The sequence below is a fragment of the Ictidomys tridecemlineatus genome, chromosome 15 (genome assembly GCF_052094955.1).
Source record: "Ictidomys tridecemlineatus isolate mIctTri1 chromosome 15, mIctTri1.hap1, whole genome shotgun sequence".
NCBI lineage: Eukaryota > Metazoa > Chordata > Mammalia > Rodentia > Sciuridae > Ictidomys > Ictidomys tridecemlineatus.
This window is the reverse complement of record NC_135491.1, coordinates 12,833,541-12,852,316: the sequence shown is the minus strand read 5'-3', so window position 1 is coordinate 12,852,316 and position 18,776 is coordinate 12,833,541. Positions and strand designations below refer to the sequence as shown.

Here is an 18,776-nt window from a genome sequence, read left to right as displayed (position 1 = left end):
TGAGATATTTGCTTCCCCTGCAACTTCCACAGGCTGGAGGGTCAGGTTTGGCAGATGGCTGGGGTGGTGGGAGGCCCTCCAGAGATGGTCCTCTGCTCTCCCATGGGATAGCTCAAGCTTAGTGTCCAGTAAAGAGACCAGGATACCTATCAGATCTGCCACTCCAGGAAGGGGTGTGTCTACAGTGAAGGTCCAAGAGCAGCTGAGCTCTGCTTCGTTGCACCCCGCGGCCCCACAAATGCAAAAACCATTTGAGGCCTCAGAGTGGGGAGTACATATTTTTCAAAAACAAAAGGTAGACAAAAACAAGCTGTTGCCTCATCCTTTCTGTCCAGTCCCCTGGACAGAGAGTGCCCAGGAGTGGCTCAAGCAGTCCAAGATCCAGGACCTGCACCCTCACACCAAGGCCTGGGGGCGGGGGCAGACCAGGTTAGCCCTTTCTCCTCACGAGGCTCAGCACTGCGGCTGCAGCTCCTGCAGCTGTCTCCAGAGCCGAATGCTGTCCTGGGGGCTGAGGGGCCGCACCAGCAGCAGGTCTCGGAGTGTACAGGGGTCTGTGGTGCGGTCTGCCGGCCAGGCTGTGAGGAAGCCTGGGTGTGTCCGTGGCACTAGACCCAGGGCTCGGAAGCAAAGGCCTGTGTAGACATCATCGAACGGGAAGGGTGCCACGCGGGCTGCCGCCTGCAGCAGCCAAGGAGCCAGGCGCCCCGCGATGACGTAGCCACCCCCGCTCGCATAGGCTGGGTAACCACCTTCAAAGAAGGACCCGGGCACATAGAAGGGTCCCCCAGGCTTCCTGAGGGGCTTGGCCTGGGTGAAGACCTCACCCAGGTAGAGACTTCGGGCCCAGGTGGGCGGTAGGGCCTGCAGGTGATCCAGCAGGGCGGGCATGTGTACAAAAGCATCGTCCTGAGCTTGCAGGACAAAATTCACCTCCGGACAGTGGTGGCCCAGCCAGGCCAGCAACAGCAGGTCTTTGAGCGTCCGGTTGTAGGGGACGTCAAGGAAATCCCAGAGCAGCAGGTCATTGTAGCGACGGCTCTCCCAGGCCACCAGTGAGCGCAGGTCGGGCCCCCCCTCACCCACTGGGGACCCCAGCAGGAAAAGCCTCCGAATCCCAGGAGCTGGACGGCCCCACGTCTCCCTCACGGCCTGTCGTTCTGCAAAGCGTCCTGGTTCCGACTTGACAGCCAACAGCAGGAAGGGGACGTTAGTGTCTGAGCAGCTGGCTACTTGGCTGCCTTCAGGCAGCCACTGTGGGAAGCTCCGGCAGGCTGCTGACAGCAAGAAGCGACGGAGGTCCTCAGGGTAGGAGGTGAAGTCTGGGATCTCAGCAGCAGCAGCAGCTCCCCAAGCCTGGCAGCCCCCTGCCTCAGCACTGTTCTCACTGGGCAGGGCTCTCAGCCGCCACTGCTGCTGGTTCCAATAAGCTGAAGGCAGTGGGCCAGTCTGGCCCAGGCGGGCTGAGAGGTTGGCAGGCAGGGTGGGCTCAGTGCTGGCTGATGTGGGGCCTGACAGTGTACCCCGGGGTCCTGGGTAGGCCTTGCTAAGCCGGGATTCGGAGGTCCACTCGATGTACACTTTGAGGCCCAGGAGCGTGAGCAATGCTGACAGGCAGAGCAGACACTTGGGGCAGCGCATGACCTGGCCCAGGGAAGGGGCAGCCGAGGGAGCTGCAAAAGGGAGCCACAGGGAAGCTACAGAGGTGTGACCAGCCTCTAGAGAGGGCCCGGCCGGGCCCCAGGCAAATTGCCTCAGTATGTCTTAGCCAACCCTGTAATGGCTTCTCTCTTTCTCTGACCCCAACAGGTCACCCCCAGCCTGCCAGGGACCCAACTGGCCTGGGGACTTTCCCCTCCATTCCAATCCCATTCTTTTTCCACCTTCCTAAAAGCCCTGGAGGTGACCTAGTCCCCATTTCCACTGGTCACCATTCCTACCTCCTCTTCTCTCCATTCTTCCCGGGAATCAGGATCACTTGATCCCCAGCTGGCTGGGGGGGTTCCTTTCACTGCTCAGAAACCCAGCCTCCCTCTCCCAGCAACACTACTCCAGGGACAGGGTTGGGGGACCCGGGATCTGTCTCCTCTGTACCTTTTGGTCTGGCTCCCACCAGCTCCGGCGCGGCCGGGCCTCTGGTCAGGTTTTCTCGGTGCTGCCCCTGCCTGAGTGTCGTCAGGCTGCCAGCCCAGCCCAGCCCAGCCCAGCCCAGCCAGGGCGGGAGCTGGAGGCTGGAGGGCCCCAGGGGCCGGGAGGGGCCGGGGCGGGGCTGAGGGAGGAGGGAGTGGGGAGGCGGGGGAGGCCCAAGGGGAGATGAGCCTCCCTGCGTGTTAGGGCTGGTTTTCTGGTGAGACAGGGGGAAAGGTGCAGGGGTGGCCACAGCAACAGACGGGACCCTGTGAGGCCCAGGAGGGGTGGTTCAGGAGCCTAGGGGAGAGAGTCCAGGAGAGGGTGAGGCCAAGGACTGGGTGGTGTCAGAATGACCCTGAGGGAAGAGTCCCAAAGAGGAAAGATGGGGAGGGAGGCCAGGGGCTGGCTTGAGGCCACAGCCCAGAGGCGGTGTGAATGTGCTGAGTGGGGATGGATCAGCCGCCAGAGATATGGATGTTTGCTGTTGCGCCTGTAGTCGGGGTAGGGGTGGGGACTGGCCTGGAAGGGAGGAGGCGGGACATCAAGGGGGGAGAAAGACAGCCAGGGAGACCTCGGCCAGGAGTCAGGAAGAGAGAAAAGAGGGAGACAGAGATGAGAGAGCCAGGAGAAGATGGGGAAGGTGCCCTGGAGGGCGTGGAGCAGGGAAATGGACATGGGTTGGCTAGGAAGCCCCTGCAGGAGCCAAGGTTGAGGGCTGTGGGTGGAGGACTGGGAGCAGGAAACTGGAAGGTGGAGACTGACCCTGGAGAGGTAAAGGGAGCCTGTAAGGAACCAGCGAAGAGGAACAAGGGAGAAGGACCAGGTGAAGGGGAGCTAAGTGAAGGGCAGTAGGGGTGATGGGGGAGCACACAGGAAGCCAAGAGAACCTCCCCCCTCTTCGCCTAGGCCACCCACCCAAAGGGAGGCCTGTAAGCAATTCCTAAGGCCTTCACCCAGTCCTGGGGCCAGCTGCCCTGGTGCCTGCCCCTCCCTCGCTGCAGTGACTTCAGCATCACTCAGGTCCAGCCCTTGGGACTAGAAAAGGTGTCTGCCTGTGTTTACACCCTGTCCTCCAGGGACCTCTGCTGTTGGGGCTGCGCCAGCTATCTAGGGAGGGAATAGGTGGGGCTTCCTTGTCCCACTGTCTCCTGGGACCTTGGGGCTGACCTCTTCACCCCACCTGGTTGGAGAGATACTGTCCAGAGTTTGTCAGGAACCCAGTCAGCAGCAGAAGCTTGTTATCTGTCCAGCTCTGATTTCCTCCCTAAGGTTTGAATAATGGAACAGCTGGAGGAAGAGAGTGGGGTGGAAGTGGTGAATGCCAGTGGAATAAAGCTACTACTAGGAGGATGGCCAGGGGCCAGGCAGGGCCAGCCTGCCTCACCTGGGGTCAGAAGAGGAGGTCAAGCCCCCTGAACTCCTGCTCATCTCACACAGAGCCCCTCTCCTGGGGCGTCATTCTGGGTCCATTGAGGAGAAACCACATAGCAGTTGGAACAGGGAAAGTTTGATATTAACAGGATTAACTAAATTTGGGATTGAAGAAATGCAGGATTAGTCTGTTAATAAGAGGTGTCTACTTGAGGATTGCAGTTGAAGGTGGCCGTGCAGATCCAATGTGATCACTCCAACCTGGTGTGTCCGTCTCCCTAACTAAGCCTTTGGATTCCTTGCCTCTATATTATGCCAGGGAAGTTCTAGTCTCAGCCTCTTTATTGTAGGCTACTTTTGGGTCCAAGTTCCAGTCAGCCAACCAAGAACTGTTAGAACCACCCCTGCTGCACAAAGTAACCCATTAAATCAGGCATCTCTGGTAAGTGTGCTCACCTTGCAAATGTCAAAGCCCCTACTAGTGTCAGAACCACCCTCATTGTTCTGACACACTTAAAATCCATTCCTGCACACATTTCCCAAGTTTCCAACTACACATATATTTGCAGTCTTGTTCTATGGTATGTAAGCTGTTCCTTCCTGTATCCTGGTAGGTACCTGTTCCCCTAGAGCAAGCTGAGATTTGACCCTTGGCATTTATGGATGTGGGGCAGCAGGGGAACACTTGTAAGTCTTATTAATGGATGCCCCCTTTCAAAGTGAGGATCCCTAGTCATCACACATTTTCCAAGCATAGGCAGGTTGATAGATCTCTTGGCACTGGTAAAGGAGTCTTTGAGTAACTTGACGCTTTGAGATCTGTTTACTCTGGGTCCAACAGATGACCATTATAGCTTTTGGTGCTATAATGAAACCTCTCTAGTTCTTAGATGTGACATATTAGGCTTGTCATTATCTGTAAGCACTTAAAGGCATTCCCAAGAATCCATCAACATCTTACTGTTTAGAATTCTCCCAACTGTCACAGCTTTCAAGCCCAGCAGCCACCGGGGCTCCCACGCACGTGTTTCAGTTGGCAGCTCATCATGCTGGATCACCATAGGTGATGCCAGGGCTCTGATGCCACCTGTTTCCCATCAGCAAGGAGCTTAGCTTAAGCCCAAAGCTACAACCAAACCAATCCCAAAACTCTATTTAGGAGTCTGGGTGTCCTGAGAAACTGCAGACAGATTCTGCATCCATCTGGATCCAATCAGGAGAGGAAACCACACAGTAATTTCAACAGGCAAAGTTTAATATAAAGAATTATTGATCTCAGCAGTGAATTGGGATCACAAGGAATTCATTGGTAAACTGCCTCCGAATTGACCAGAAGCCCATCCGGAGTGCTGGGGAGTTATTCACAGAGAAGCATCAACGGAGGCCCCTGTGAGACCACTGAAGGAGGGGGTGGGCACCAGAGGAGGCTGTGGACCACATGGCTCTCCAGGAGCTGAGTGTGGGGGAAGCCACCAGCCCGGCAAGACCAAGACCTGGAGCAGGTAAGCTGTAGGTACAGCAGAGCACAGGCCTCTCCTCCTGGAGTATTTATTCCTCCAGCACCCTCTGGCGGGAAGTCTGTCCTGCCAGTTGGCAAAGGAAAATAGTTTAAAAGCTCAGCTTCATTTTCACAGAGCAGGCAGAAGAGTTGAATTTGGAGCTCAAAATCAATAAATCAATTACTGGCAACACTGTGGGAGTTCAGGTGGTACTGGTTTTCAGTAAGTGTGGGCCAGGGATGCTGGACATGCTGCTGTAAGCTGACCAGCCCTGCACTGGGGAGAGCCACTGCTGTCAAGTCCACCATACGGCCTGCACAATGGTTTCATTAATGAGGTTCTAGGCATAAAGTTAGCTAGATGAGATCGAAATAAAACACACAGACTCAGTTACCTTATTTCTATTGCCGGGTCTGAGATGGCTCCCCTCTCTGGTTCCCTCCTCTAACCACCCAGCAGGGCAGCAAGGATTACTCAGGGCTAGCAGGAGAGAGAGAGTGAACAAGCCTGGGAGTAGCTTTTTATTGGGGAACAAGAGATTCAGGGGAGAATTCCATCCAATGAAGGTTGAGGGGGGATTGCACTCCAAGGTCAGGGTCAGTGATTGGGCCCCCGGGGTCAGTGGTCAGGCACACCCCCACACGGATGGGCTCTCTCATCAGGAAAGGGCCGGGAAAGTTCTGACACAGCCAGAACGCCTCGGACCCTTAACGGGAGCCACCCAATCACGTGTCAGATATGGCTTCCCACAGTCAAGTGCTTGCAGCACCCCATGTCAGGGTCCCTGCAAGAGACGGCCACATACTCAAATGTGGGACAGCTTGGGAGAGGCCTCTTGACAAGACTGAGCCATGCATGGGGCGAGGACAGCTCCCTGTCCTACTGATTGGGAGCCTTTATCTCACCAGGCCCTAGAGGCAGGGGAAGGAGCAGTGTGTGGAAAGGAGTGCCTGACAGGGTGACAAGAACCCTGACTGCCAGCCAAAGGCAGCTGGGAATAAACACCTGACCTCACGCCCTTGGACCTGCCAGGCCCTCTTCCCTGCTGCAGGATCCCCATTGCAAGTCGCAGTGTGGGCGCCATCACACATTCCACCAGCCTGCTGCCATCCACAGGAGAGCAGAGTGGGCTGAGGTCAGGCAGGGTTGGGGCTGGCCGAGTCCTGAGGCTGCTCCTCCAGCCTCAGCTACAGCGCCTGGTCCTCATCCATCCCCAGGACCTCACAGTTGGGCAGCATCTCCTCCACCAGGATCCGAGTGAGGCCTGGGTAGGACACAGCTGGGAGGTTTGAGATGTCCAGCCTGCGAAGGTTCCTGAGGGAAAGAAGGGCACTGCATGAGGACAGCATGTGTGTGCTTACAGTAGCTTTTTTTTTTTTTTCTGGGGATGGAACCCAGGCGTGAATGGCTAGGGCTAGGCAAGTGCTCTACCACTGAGCTACAACCCCGATCTCAAAACTTTATTATAGTAAGCCCATGAAATCCCTGGTTAAGTATACATTGTTCTGCATTAGTGTAAATACCATGAAGGCTTCATTAAAAGAAAACCATCATTTTAATTCTTCCAGACATGTGCTGCGACTGCTCATCCATACCTACCCCACAACCTTAGGGTATAGGGACAGCCCAAAATTGCTCCCTCCCCACTTTCTCTCCAGCATCAGGGTCGGGTGGGAGATGCCCTAGGGCAGGGCCCAGGCTGAGCTGAGGTCTTACTGGAGGTGGTGGAGGCAGGCAAGGCCCCGTTCAGAGATGTGGGGACACCCTGATAGTGAGAGCTCCTGCAGTGAACCGGCCAGCAGGTAGAGGCGGCTGAGACACCAGTCGTCCACATTGGGGCAGCGCTGCAGCGACAGGGACTGGAGCTCCTTCAGGGGCACTGTAGTGGGAGAAGGCAGGAGGGTAGCAGGGGCTGTCTGGAGCCTACCACCAGAAAGGAAGATGCAGAGGCCCTCCGACCCCTTCCCTTTCTGCCCCCTCACAGAGGTTGTCCAGGCCGTCGTAGTTGATGGCACAGCCACTGGCGTCCACAGCCTGCACAGGCACTGTCTGTAACTTCAAGAACTCAAGGAAGAAATGGCCACGCTTATCCGACTTGATCCACTCATGGTCCTGAAACCTGCAGAAGAGAGGGAGGGAAGCCAGGGGTGGCAGTGCAAGCCTATAATTCCTGCAACTGAGGAGGGTGAGGCAGGAGGATCACAAGTTCAAGGACAGCCGGCAGTTTAGTGAGGTCCTCAGCAACTTAGCAAGGCCCGGTCTCAAAAAAATAAAAAGGGCTATATATGTAGCTCAGTGGTAAAGTACCCCTTGGCTCAATTTCAGTACCAAAGGAGGGGGGAGAGGGAGGGAGTACTGATACTGATGTTTCCAATTCCCCAGAACCCTCCCTTGCCCCTATGATAAAGCGACTGCACTAACACACTTCCGGTATACACATCAGCCTGTGCTGAGAGCCTCACGGCGAGGGCCTTGTTGGATCCCATGACAATTCCAACACAGATGGAATGCTTGTCCAGGCTCACACACCTGGAGGCTGAGAGGCCTAGGGAATACAGATAACATATGAGCACAGAGCTAGGTGCATCAGTCCTTGTAGATGGTCAATGGTTACAGGCATTCCAGACTGTCCTAAGGAGGTTGCTCAAGGAAGTGCTCAGACTAGGTCCAAGTTGTTTATTTTTTAAAATTTTTGCAGTACTGAGGATTGAACCTGGGGTGCTTCATTACTGAGCTACATCCTTAGCTCCTTTTATTTTTTTTTAAATATATATTTTTAGTTGTAGACAGACACAATACCTTTATTTATTTACTTTTATGTGGTGCTGAGGATTGAACTCAGTACCTTCAATGTCCTAGACAAGTGCTCTATCATTGAGCTACAACTCCAGTGCTTTTTTTTTTTATTTTGAGACAAGGTCTTGCAAAGTTACCCAGGCTGGTCTTAAACTTGCAATCCTCCTGTTTTGGCCTCCTGAGTTGCTGGGGTTTCAGGTGTGCACCACTGTGCCTGGTCAGGTAAGCTTTTCAAATGAAACAAACATGAGGATTAGATGAATCTTCCGGGAACTATTTTTCCAAAAAGAAGGAAAAAATATCAGGAAGGAGGAGAAAGGGAAGGAGAATCAAGTGGGGAGAGGGAGCGAGAAAAAGAAAAACTATTTTCTTTTTGAGATGAAGTCTAGCTATGCTGTTCAGGCTGGCCTTGAACTCCCAGGCTCACGCAATCCTCCTGCCTCAGCCTCCTGAGTAGGTGCTGAGACTATAGCAGTGACTAACCAATTTTATTGAGCACATGTTATGCAAGGTCTCATTACAGATGTTTAGACTACAGAATTCCAGCCCTTACTGTAAACCTTGTTGATTAGCTACAATCATCAATCACATTTTATAAATGACACAACAGAAGCCCAGGAACAGGTCCCACACCCCACAGCCACTAGGTGGCAAAAACTGGTACACAGGAAAGCCCATTTGACTGCAGAGGCTGGTATCGGAACCCTGCTGCCCCTCCCAACCCACAACGGAAACCTTTGCTGTCATACTTGACTGCACCTCCCTGCTTCAGGACAAAGAAGGCTCCTGCGATGTACGGGCCATATTTCTCCTGGATGTGGGCGAGGGATCTGCCAAGAAAATGGTAGTAAAGGTAAAGCCTGAGAGCACCGCACCCCTCGCCATACCCCAGTGCTGCTGAGAGGGGCAGAGTCCAGAGCACTAGGCAAACACACCGGGCTGTGAATCTTTATTGAATGACCATTAAATGCTGGGCACTGGGGGCACAGTGGTGACCACAGCAGATAACCATCCCTGACCTTCCTTTTTGAGCTATCTGAAAAGAAGAGATAGATGACACTCTAGGAAATAACCACAAATGGCAGAGTACCAACACAATGATGAAAAGAAGTCACGGTGGACACCCACAGGGAGTGGCTTGGTCAGGGGCTATACTGGTGGAGACTGGTTTAGTTTTAGGTGTTAAAAGACAGTTCTAGTGGGGGCTGGGGCTGTATGTAGCTCAATGGTAAAATGCTTGCCTTGCATATGTGAGGCACTGGGTTTGATCCTCAGTACCACATAAAAATAAATAAAGATACTGTGTGTTTATCTGCAACTAAATAAATATTTTTAAAAAATTAAAAATTAAAAAGACTGGGTCTGGGTTTGTGGCTCAGCGGGTAGAATACTCGCCTAGCATGTGTGAGGTAAGTATAAACAAAATAAAAGTATTGTGTTGTAACTAAAAAGTAATAATAATAAAAAAGACAGTTCTTGGAGGCAGTGAGATTGGGCAGACTTGAATAGTGAGAAGGAATGAGAAGGTCAAGGCCAGGGCCTGCCAGGCCTAAGGAGCAGAGTAGCCAAGCTCAGAGGCTTGAATTTCAATGGCTGGGTTCATAGCAACAAGGAGGCCTTGTAGGTGGGGGTGAGAGGAGTCCCTGGGAGGGGTCTCAAAGCTCATGGCAGCCAGGTCTTAGGGCCTTGGAGATGGGGCTTTTACTTTAGTTAGTCAAAAACCACTTGGAGTTTTAGGCAGGTGGTGATGGTTTATATTTTACTTTCTTGTGGGTCCTTTGGTTGCTTTGTAGACTGTAACTGAGAACATATTAAAGGTCAAGAGATGACCACAGTGACCTGACATTATAAACAGTGGCGGTGACCACACCTGGAATATTCTAATGTTGCTGCACTGAATGTGGAGGGCGGAGAAGCTAAGAGTAAAGAGGATTCCTTAAAAATCAGTCTGAATGTCAGTAGCACCAGTTCCTGTGATGAGGAAGGCTTAGAGGTGAGCAGGTTCATTTAAGGAGAAATGAAAGGTTTATTCTAGCCATGTTAGGTGTGAGGCCAGGTAGATCCCCCAAGTGGAGCTGGTGGCAGCAGGTGCCTTGAGGAGGGTGTGGGCGGGATATGAAGATGCAACAGTGGTAGGGAAGCCCTGGTGCTGGCTGGGAGCAGCAGGGCAGGAGTGAAGCTCTTATTGGTGAGGCCTGATTAGCAGGCAGGGTCTTGCAGGCTGCAGGTTCTCACCGATTTTCCTTGTGCACCTTTGCTATCTTCCTCTGGAGCAAGTACTGTCTCAGAGCCTCCACATCGTAGAAATGGTCAGTCAGGAACTGGAGTAGTGTCCTTCTCTCCCTCTGACTGCCCTCCCGGGGCACTGCCCCACTCAGACCATGGATGCCCCTAGTACCTCCATTATATATTGGGGCCAGCAGGCACAGGAACTGGGGAGAGGAAGAGGGAAAGAGAGGCTGGGTCTGGAGCTGGACCTCCCCTCCCTTCTTGTTCCATGAACCTCAATCCCTTGTTTCCTGAAAGTTCTCCTTTCAGAACTTCCCAATTCTGAGCTGGGGATGAAGCTCCGTGATAGAGCACCTGCTTCATTGGCACAAAGCTCTGGGTTTAATCCTTAGCACCAAGAGAAAAATATAAAACTCTTTGGGATTCCAAAAATTTCCCCATGGTCTCCCCAAATTCTTCCTTTATTTTTTTTAAAGAGAGAGAGAGAGAGAGAGAATTTTATATATATATATATATATATATATATATATATATATATATATATATATTTTTTTAGTTTTCGGTGGACACAACATCTTAGTTTTGTATGTGGTGCTGGGGATCAAACCCCGGCAGCACGCATGCCAGGCAAGCGTGTTACCGCTTGAGCCACATCCCCAGCCCCCCAAATTCTTCCTTTAATCAATCTTAAATTTTCTCCTTGATTTAGACAAATATTCTGTTTTTTTCCAAATTCTTCCACCAAGTTCTGTTTTTCTCTAAAAACCTCAATTGTCTGACTCCTTTAATTTCTGACAAATTGCCCGTTAGTTTTACCCAATTCTCCCTGGAATCTTCCTGATTGACCCTTTTCTTTCCACTGAAATATAATCTTAATTAATTTTATTATGTTAGTACTGGGCATTGAACCCAGGGCCTTGGGGAGTGCTAAGCAAACACTTTATCAATGAACTATAGCCCCAGACCTCCCTTTTAAATTTATCTCTTTAATTTACCATGGACAGAGCACTTGGGCGCTCCCTAAACCCGAGAATACCAAAAAATGTATGTGCCTTTAAGAGAAGGTCTGAAAAATGGAGGTGCATGCCCACAAGAGAAGCCCCCCCCCCCCCCCCCCCCCCCCCCCCCGCAACCCTTCGATTTCCCTTTCAAAGTCTCCTCTGCAGTACTGGGGGTTGAACCAGGGGCGTTCTGCCAGTGAGCTACATCCCTGGTCCTTTTTAAAATTTATATTTTGAGACGGGGTTGCTAAACCCCCAGGTTGGTCTCGAGCCTCTGATCCTCCTGCCTCAGCCTCCTCAGTCGCTGGGATCACAGGTGTGCACCCTCTGCGCTGGGCTAAAATTTCTTCTGTAACCAAAATCGCTCATTCTCCCTTTTATCCAAACCTTCGCGTGCGCGCGCACCAGGTATTGAGCCAGGGGCGCTTACCCACTGAGCCACATCCCCAGCCCTTTTTCATATTTTTAAATTTAGAAAAAGGGTCTCGCTTAGTTGCTTAGGGCCTAGCTAAATTGCTGAGGCTGGCTCTGAACTCGCGATCCAATGGCCTCAGTCTCCTGAGCCGCTGGGATTACAGACTTGCGCCACTGCGCCCGGCTCCTCTAAAAACTCTGAAACTGACAATTTTCCCTGAATTCATTCCTTGATTTTTACCCAATTCTTTAAATTCTCTTAACGACTACCGCAAATCCCGTAATTTCCCTCAGATTCTTTTCACTGGAACTCCCCAATTCACATCTTCATTCCTAACTCTGTCCTCATGGTACCATTGGTTTTTCTACCAAAATTACTAAATCTCCATAAATTTCCCTCAGACTTATTCTCCGGGCTCCACCCTCGAACCCAATCCCTAACTCTCAGGCAAAACCTTCCCAGAGCTCTTCCCCCCCCCAGAACCCACCCCCGCATGCTCATTGGCTCCTTGTGCGATCAGTCGTACCCCTCAGTCTGATTGGCTAGGCACACATTCCCATTGGTTGCCCTCGCCAAGTGCCCTCCCATTTGCTCCCTAAAACTCCGCCGCCGCCGATTGAGGCTCCCCGGATCCTTCCTGCCCTCTGCCCCCTGCCCCCTACCCCCTGAGGTACACTCCCGATGTGAGACCCAACGCCTAGCGGGAGATGCCTCTTTTCCCTTATACCGGGCTCCCGAGGGTGACAAAGGGCCCGAGGGTGGAGGCTGTAGAGCGGACTTCAATTTCGGGAGCTCTAGGAGGCCCGGTCACTTACCGACCTGGGCGCTGCCATCTTGCCGGGTTTACGTAGTCGGAAGGGGCCGGTCTTTTCTTTTCCCGCCCCCCCTTTCAGTCGCAAATGAGTTCTCTTGTGGCCACACCCTCTTAAAGGCGCATTCTGATTTTTAGCTTACTCGTTTTTAAGGATTGCTTTCTTGGAGTACTTTCTCCACGGACCTGAAAAATGGAACTCTACATGTCCTTCCCTAGGAAAGCTGGACAGTCCTTCCTGTCCCTAGAAAAGCTGTAAATTCACTTCCTTAGACTGCAGCTGCAGTTCCCTGATTTCCTTCTCTTCAGAATAATTTGGCTAAAAAACAGATTGTGTCTTTTTTTTTTTCCTTTTTTATTTAAACCGGAGTCAAGCTAGGGGAAGGTGGAGTGGGTGATGAGGTCAGACATAAGGGTAAGAAACTGAGATCAGATCTCAATACTGATATTGTGAAGTGTTCAACCTATTTTGGAGGTCAAGCCTAGATCGCTTAAAGATTCAGTGGGAAGTCTTGTGCATAGAAGTTTTCATTCTCTCATTCCACAGATACTTCCTGAGCACTACTGTGGGGTGTTAAGTACTGTTCTGAGTGCTGAAGTTACCTTGGTGATCAGGACCAATCCAGCTTCTCAGGGAGTCAGAATTCCAGCTGGGGAGAGGATAGATAAGAAGCAAATGAATAAGCAAGATCAAGTCAGATAGTGTTTGATAAGAAGTAGATAAAAACAGTGTTTTCATAAATATAATAGGCAGTGACTGGGACATGGAGCCATCAGCAAAAATGCCTTTCTGAAGAGGTGACATTAATGATGGAAGTGAGCCAGGAGTGGTGAGCATGCCTTAATCCCACCAACTCAGGTGATTGAGGTAGGAGAATTGTAGATTGGAGGTCAGCCTCAGCGGTTTAGCAAAATCCTTTCTCAAAAAAAAAAAAAAAAAAAAGAACTGAGGATGGGCTGGGATTGTGGCTCAATGGTAGAGCACTTGCATATATGAGGCACTGGGTTCAATCCTTAGCACCACATTAAAAAAGAATAAATGAAGGTATTGTGTCCATCTAAAACTAAACAAAATGAAATAAAAAAATTAAAAATTGCAAAAAATCTAGGGCTAAAAAAAAGGGCAGGGACTGGGGGTGTAGCTCAGTGGTAAAATATCTAGTACCAAAAAGAAAAAAAAAAAAAGGAAGTAATGATAAGGAAGAAAACAGCCATTCATTCCAAGGTCTAGGGGAAAAGTGTTTCAGGTAGAAATAATAGCTAGTGTAAAGGCCCTTATGTGGGAATCAGCTTGCAGAGAGAGGTAGAGACTGGGTCAGAGAGGTGGACAGAAGGCTGACTGCAGGCCCAGTAGGATTTTATTCTGTTCCCAGTGAGGAGAGTGTCAAAATCTTATCCAAGTTTTGTAAAGATCATTTCTGCCAGGTGGAAATCGGATATAATAGGTTGAGGAACAAGTAAAGAGGCTATTGCAATAGTCTAGGCAGTGATGATAGTGAGAAAGGCTCAGATTTTGAATCTATTTGATGGTCATGCCAACAGCGTGAGAAAATAAGAAGATTGGGGTGTCCCTTATGGAGATGAGGAAACTAGAGAAGCAGCAGATTGGGGAAGGTGGAGATGATAAGCTGAATAATGCTTCTACCTCCAAGATATTTATGTTTTGTGATCCTTGAACCTGTGACAGTAGCTCTTTATATGGGACTTTGCAGATGTAAAGTAGAATCTTTTTTTTTTTTAATTTTTGTTTTAGTTGTAGAAGAACACAATACTTTTATTTTATTTATTTATTTATTTATTTATTGTGGTGTTAGGATTGAACCCAGTGCTAGGCAAGTGCTCTACCACTGAGCCACAACCCCAGCCCTAAGTGAAGTAGAATCTTGAGAGGGGGGGATTTTACGAATAATCAGTAGGACCAATATACCCACAAGATTCCACTGGGCAGGTTGGAAGATCAGAGTCAGTAGGAGACAGGATGGTGGAGGCAAAGGTTAGAGTGAAGGAAGAAGGGGCTGTGAGCCAAGGAAGGCCGTGGCTTCTGGAAGCTGGAAAAGACTTGGGAGTAGATTCTCCCCTGGACCTTCTAGAGAGAACCAGCCCTATTCACCAGTCACTTTAGACTTCTGATCTCCAGAATAGTAAGAGAATAAATAACTGGGTTTTTTTAATATATATGTTTTAGTTGTAGGTGGACACAACACCCTTATTTTTTATTTATTTGTACATGGTGCTGAGGATCGAACATAGGGCCTCACACATGCTAGGCAGGCGCTCTACTGCTGAGCCACAACCCCAGCCCATAACTGTTGTTTTGAGCCACCAAGATTGTGATAATTTTCCACAGTGTCAACAGGAAATTAATCTTGTCTGGTAGTTCACATTTGAGAGTTCTGTTCTGGCCATGTTGACCTTGAGATGTCTGACATCCATATGGAGCTGCTGAGTGGGGTCTGAGCTCAGGAAGGAGGTTGGGACTGAGTCAGGGACTTGGGAACCATTGACTTCTCAGTGGAATTTTATAAAACTTTGGGTTTGAAAGAGAGGCAGAGGGACGCCTGTAGAACTCCCTAGTCTTTTCCACAGCAGGGCCACCCTGATGCAGGCAAGTCCAGGGCCAGCAACATTGGCCACTCTGTTATGGATAGCAGTCTGGACACTAAGGGACCCTTAGGCAAGCCCTGGGATGGCGAGAGCCGGGGGACAGGTAAGGACCACCAATCTGTGGGCACACAAGAGGTCAGGTGATGTAATTTAGGAAAAGACTGAGAAAGAGGGACTGGAGAGGTGGGAGGATGCAGGAGAGGCAGGGCAGACAGTATCCACAAACACCCAGCACCTGTGGGTGGTCTGGTCTGAGAAGAGGCAGGAAGGTAGAGTTTGATTTCCCAGAGAGGTTGTGGCTGGACCATGTGAGAGCTGAGGTAGGAATTCAGGAGGGAGGAAAAAAAAACTCCACAGCCAGCTGATTCTCACTGAAGAATGGACTTTGGGATGTGTCTGCCAGCACCCCCCACACTGCCCTTTCCTCCCCCAACCCCATGACTCCCCAGGACACTGAGTCACCCTGAACCTTGCTACTTCCTCCTCCTAGCAGCCACTGATTAGACTATGGAGCTGTGGATGCAGCTGAAGCAGGCGGGACTGGAGCCCCCTGGGCTGGGCCCACCACCCCAGGCCCTGAGGGGACCCCCCCCAGAGGGGAGCCCTGGACAGACCCTTCTGTCCCCAGGGGAGGAACCTGGAGGTGCCAAGGAGAGTCTGCTGTGGATCTGGGAGGAACTGGTGAGTGAGGATGGATTTGAGGGACAAGAGATGGAGAGAGAGAATGAATAAGTGAGTGAGTGATGGTGGTGAAGTAGAAAGGGCCAGAGGCTGGGAGACAGGAGCTGGGAGACAGGAATGAGAACTGGAGGCAGAGGTGGAGGGAGAAGCAGAGACATTGCAAGGGGAATGGAGATAGAGACAGAGAGGCAGGTGCAAATCAGAGATCCTGGAACAGAGAGGCAGACTGGATCTGAATATGAGGGGTGGGGAGAGATGCGAAGAGCCATGGCAGGAGTACAGACATGGGCAACAGAAATAGATACAGACAGGGAGAGACCTGGACATGGAGAGACACAGAGATGGGCAGAAAAGTGGAAGCAGACAAGAGAGACAGAAATGGAAAGAGAGACTGAGATCAGGAGACAGGAGGACAGGCAGGATGGCACCCAGGAGCACAATGAGGACCTGCCCAGGTGCTGTGGGCCAGGACTGGACCTGAGACCTGCTTCCACCCTAGTCCTGGTGGGACCCCTTGCCCTCTGGTGTGGCATGCCCCTGATACCCCTTCCTGCCCGCAGGGAAAGCTGCGCCGTGTGGATATCCAGCTGCTGGGCCAGCTGTGCAGCCTGGGGCTAGAGATGGGGGCACTGCAGGAGGATCTGGTGGCCATCCTGGAAGAGGAGGAGGAGGAGAGCATCGATGAGGAAGCGGAGGAGGAGGAAGAGCCCCAGGGGAAGCAGGAGGAAGGATGCCCCGGGACCTCCTTCCCAATCCCACGCCTCCCTGACTTTGAGATGACTATCTGAGATGCTTTAGTTTGATGCACAAATGAGATATATATTTATGCAAAGGAGAGGGGAGATTTGCAGGTCAAATCCAGTTTGAAGCCAGTGGGCACTCCAGAGCTGGTTCTTTCTCTGATGATGTCTGGGGATGAGATCTAGGCATTGGCCTATGACTGTAGGCGGGTTTGAATGCAGGTGATGTGGAAGGTGTACAGAGACGCTGCAGAAGAGCCTCAAGTGTGGCCGTGGAGATGTGAGTCTTTACAGATATGGTGGAGATGTTTGCAGACTAAGGTGAATGTCAATACCATCCAGTGTGGTAGCCATCAGCCAAACATGGCTGTTGAGCATTTGACACATGGTAGATTCACATTGGGATGTGCCTTGTGTAAAATATGCACAAAATGTAAAAGGTCATGTAATAAAAAGAAGGTAAAACATCTCAATAATTTAAAATATTGATTATATGTTGAAATGATAATATTTTGAATATATTAGGATAAAATATTATTAAAATTAATCTTGCCTGTTCACTTTTTATTGTGGTAAAATAGTAACATAAAATTGATTGGGTTAACCATTTTAAAGTATGTGGTTAGATGGCATTAGTTACATTCTTGTGGTTGTGTAACTATCACAAGAACTCTCTTCATCTTGCAAAACTGAAACTCTAACATTAAATAGTAACTCTACATGATCCTGTCCCTTCTCTATGAACTTGCTAATCTAGGTACTTCATCCAAGTGAATCACACAATATTTGTCTTTTTGTGTCTGCCTTATTTCACTGAGCATGATGTCATGTTGTAGCATTTGTCAAAATTCCCTACCCTTTTAAGGCCGAATATTATTACATATACATAATATATATTACATAATATATAATAATATATTACTCATATACCTATATATTACATATATAGGTATATATGGTATATAGGTATATATATACCTATATATAATACATATATATGGTATATAAGTGTGTGTATATATATATAGGTATATATGTAATATATTTTATATTGTAATATATATTGTATATATATTACATATATAGGTATATACATATATATGAAGGTAGGTATATATCTTTTGTTTATCCATTTTATCTGTGTTTGGACACAACACAAATTGGTTACCTCCAATTTGTTATGACTATTGCAAATAATACTGCATAATATGAATATGGTGTACAGATGTCTGTTCAAGTCCCTGGTTTCAATTCTTTGGGGTGCACACCCATAGTGGTATTGCTGGACCCTTAGAAAATTCTGTGTTTAGTTGCTGAGGGAAGTAATATAGTGCTTTCCACCAAACCAGCACCTTTTGGGCTGGGGATGTGGCTCAAGCGGTACTGCGTTCGCCTGGCATGCGTGTGACCCGGGTTCGATCCTCAGCACCACATACCAACAAAGATGTTGTGTCCACCGAGAACTAAAAAAAATAAATATTAAAAATTCTTTCTCTCTCTCTCCTCTCTAACTGTCTCTTTAAAAAAAAAAAAACAACAACAACAACAAAAAACCCAGCACCTTTTTAAATTCCCACCAGCAGGGCTCAGGGGTTCCAGTGTCCCCACATCCTTGCCAAAATTTATTATTTTCTCTGTGTATCTTTCTTTTCTTTCTTTTTTTGTAGTAATAGCCATCCTAATGGATATAAAGTGTTATTGTGGTTTTGCTCCATATGATTTGGTGATGTTGGGTGTATTCACCTGTTTCTTTCATTTCTTTTTTTCTTTCTCTTTCTTTTCTTTCTTATTGTGATGCTGGAGATTGAATCCAGGGTCTCTGGCATGTTAGGTGAATGCTCTACCGCTGAGCCATGCCCTCAGCCCCACCTATTTCCTTTTACATTTTCAAGTATGGTTGTTAGAACATTTTGAATTATGGTGTAGTACCAGGCACTGTAATCCAGGGACTCGGGAGGCTGAGGCAGGAGGATCTCCAGTGCAAAGCCAGCCTCAGCAATTTAGCGAGGCCCCCATCTCAAAATAAAACATAAAAAAGGACCAGGGAGGTGCTGGGATTGTGACTCAGTAGTAAGAGCGCTCGCCTAGCATTTCAAGGCCCTGGGTTCGATCCTCAGCACCACATAAAAATAAAATAAAGATATTATGTCCAACTACAACTAAAAAATAAATATTAAAAACAAAGGGCTAGGGGTGTGGCTTAGTGGTTAAGCACCCTGGGTTCAATCCCTGGTAACCACGCCCCCAAAAGTTACAGTGTAATTCCTGCTGCATTTCTGTTTCAGATGTTTAAAAATAGGATGTGGGGCTGGAGATGTGGCTCAAGCAGTAGTGCGCTGGCCTGGCATGTGTGCGGCCCGGGTTCGATCCTCAGCACCACATACAAAGATGTTGTGTCCGCCGAATACTAAAAAATAAATATTAAAAAAATCCCCCCTCTCTCTCTCTCTCTAAAAAAAAAAAAAAATAGGATGTGGATGGGGGCAGATGAGCACGCAG

At 49.5% G+C, this 18,776-nt stretch overlaps 3 protein-coding genes across 7 annotated transcripts; 1 reads left to right on the top strand and 2 right to left on the bottom strand.

Moving 5' to 3' along the window:
* Positions 1-265: 265 nt before the first annotated feature.
* Positions 266-2,590, bottom strand: B3gnt8 (UDP-GlcNAc:betaGal beta-1,3-N-acetylglucosaminyltransferase 8). Of its 2 annotated transcripts, none has more exons than XM_078032006.1 (2): positions 2,095-2,590; positions 266-1,697 (listed from the first exon to the last, which is right to left on the bottom strand). In XM_078032006.1, exon 2 carries the CDS (start codon positions 1,639-1,641, stop codon positions 454-456), a length of 1,188 nt encoding a protein of 395 aa, XP_077888132.1. In that variant the 5' UTR covers positions 1,642-1,697; positions 2,095-2,590; the 3' UTR covers positions 266-453. The 2 variants fall into 2 exon arrangements, with proteins under 2 accessions (XP_077888132.1, XP_005336523.1); XM_005336466.5 differs by having other exon boundaries at positions 266-1,673; positions 2,095-2,588.
* A 2,145-nt stretch (positions 2,591-4,735) lies between these two features.
* On the bottom strand, positions 4,736-12,326 carry Dmac2 (distal membrane arm assembly component 2). Of its 4 annotated transcripts, none has more exons than XM_078032008.1 (6): positions 12,257-12,326; positions 10,032-10,228; positions 8,546-8,626; positions 6,983-7,119; positions 6,717-6,879; positions 4,736-6,314 (listed from the first exon to the last, which is right to left on the bottom strand). In XM_078032008.1, the coding sequence occupies exons 1-6, from the start codon at positions 12,272-12,274 to the stop codon at positions 6,188-6,190; spliced, it is 723 nt and encodes a 240-aa protein (XP_077888134.1). In that variant the 5' UTR covers positions 12,275-12,326; the 3' UTR covers positions 4,736-6,187. The 4 variants fall into 4 exon arrangements, with proteins under 4 accessions (XP_077888134.1, XP_077888133.1, XP_077888135.1 ...); XM_078032007.1 differs by lacking the exon at positions 12,257-12,326 and adding an exon at positions 11,021-11,127; XM_078032009.1 differs by lacking the exon at positions 8,546-8,626.
* A 3,020-nt stretch (positions 12,327-15,346) lies between these two features.
* On the top strand, positions 15,347-16,824 carry Erich4 (glutamate rich 4). The gene is made up of 2 exons (XM_021734014.3): positions 15,347-15,537; positions 16,098-16,824. The coding sequence occupies exons 1-2, from the start codon at positions 15,364-15,366 to the stop codon at positions 16,323-16,325; spliced, it is 402 nt and encodes a 133-aa protein (XP_021589689.1). The 5' UTR covers positions 15,347-15,363; the 3' UTR covers positions 16,326-16,824.
* Positions 16,825-18,776: the final 1,952 nt, after the last annotated feature.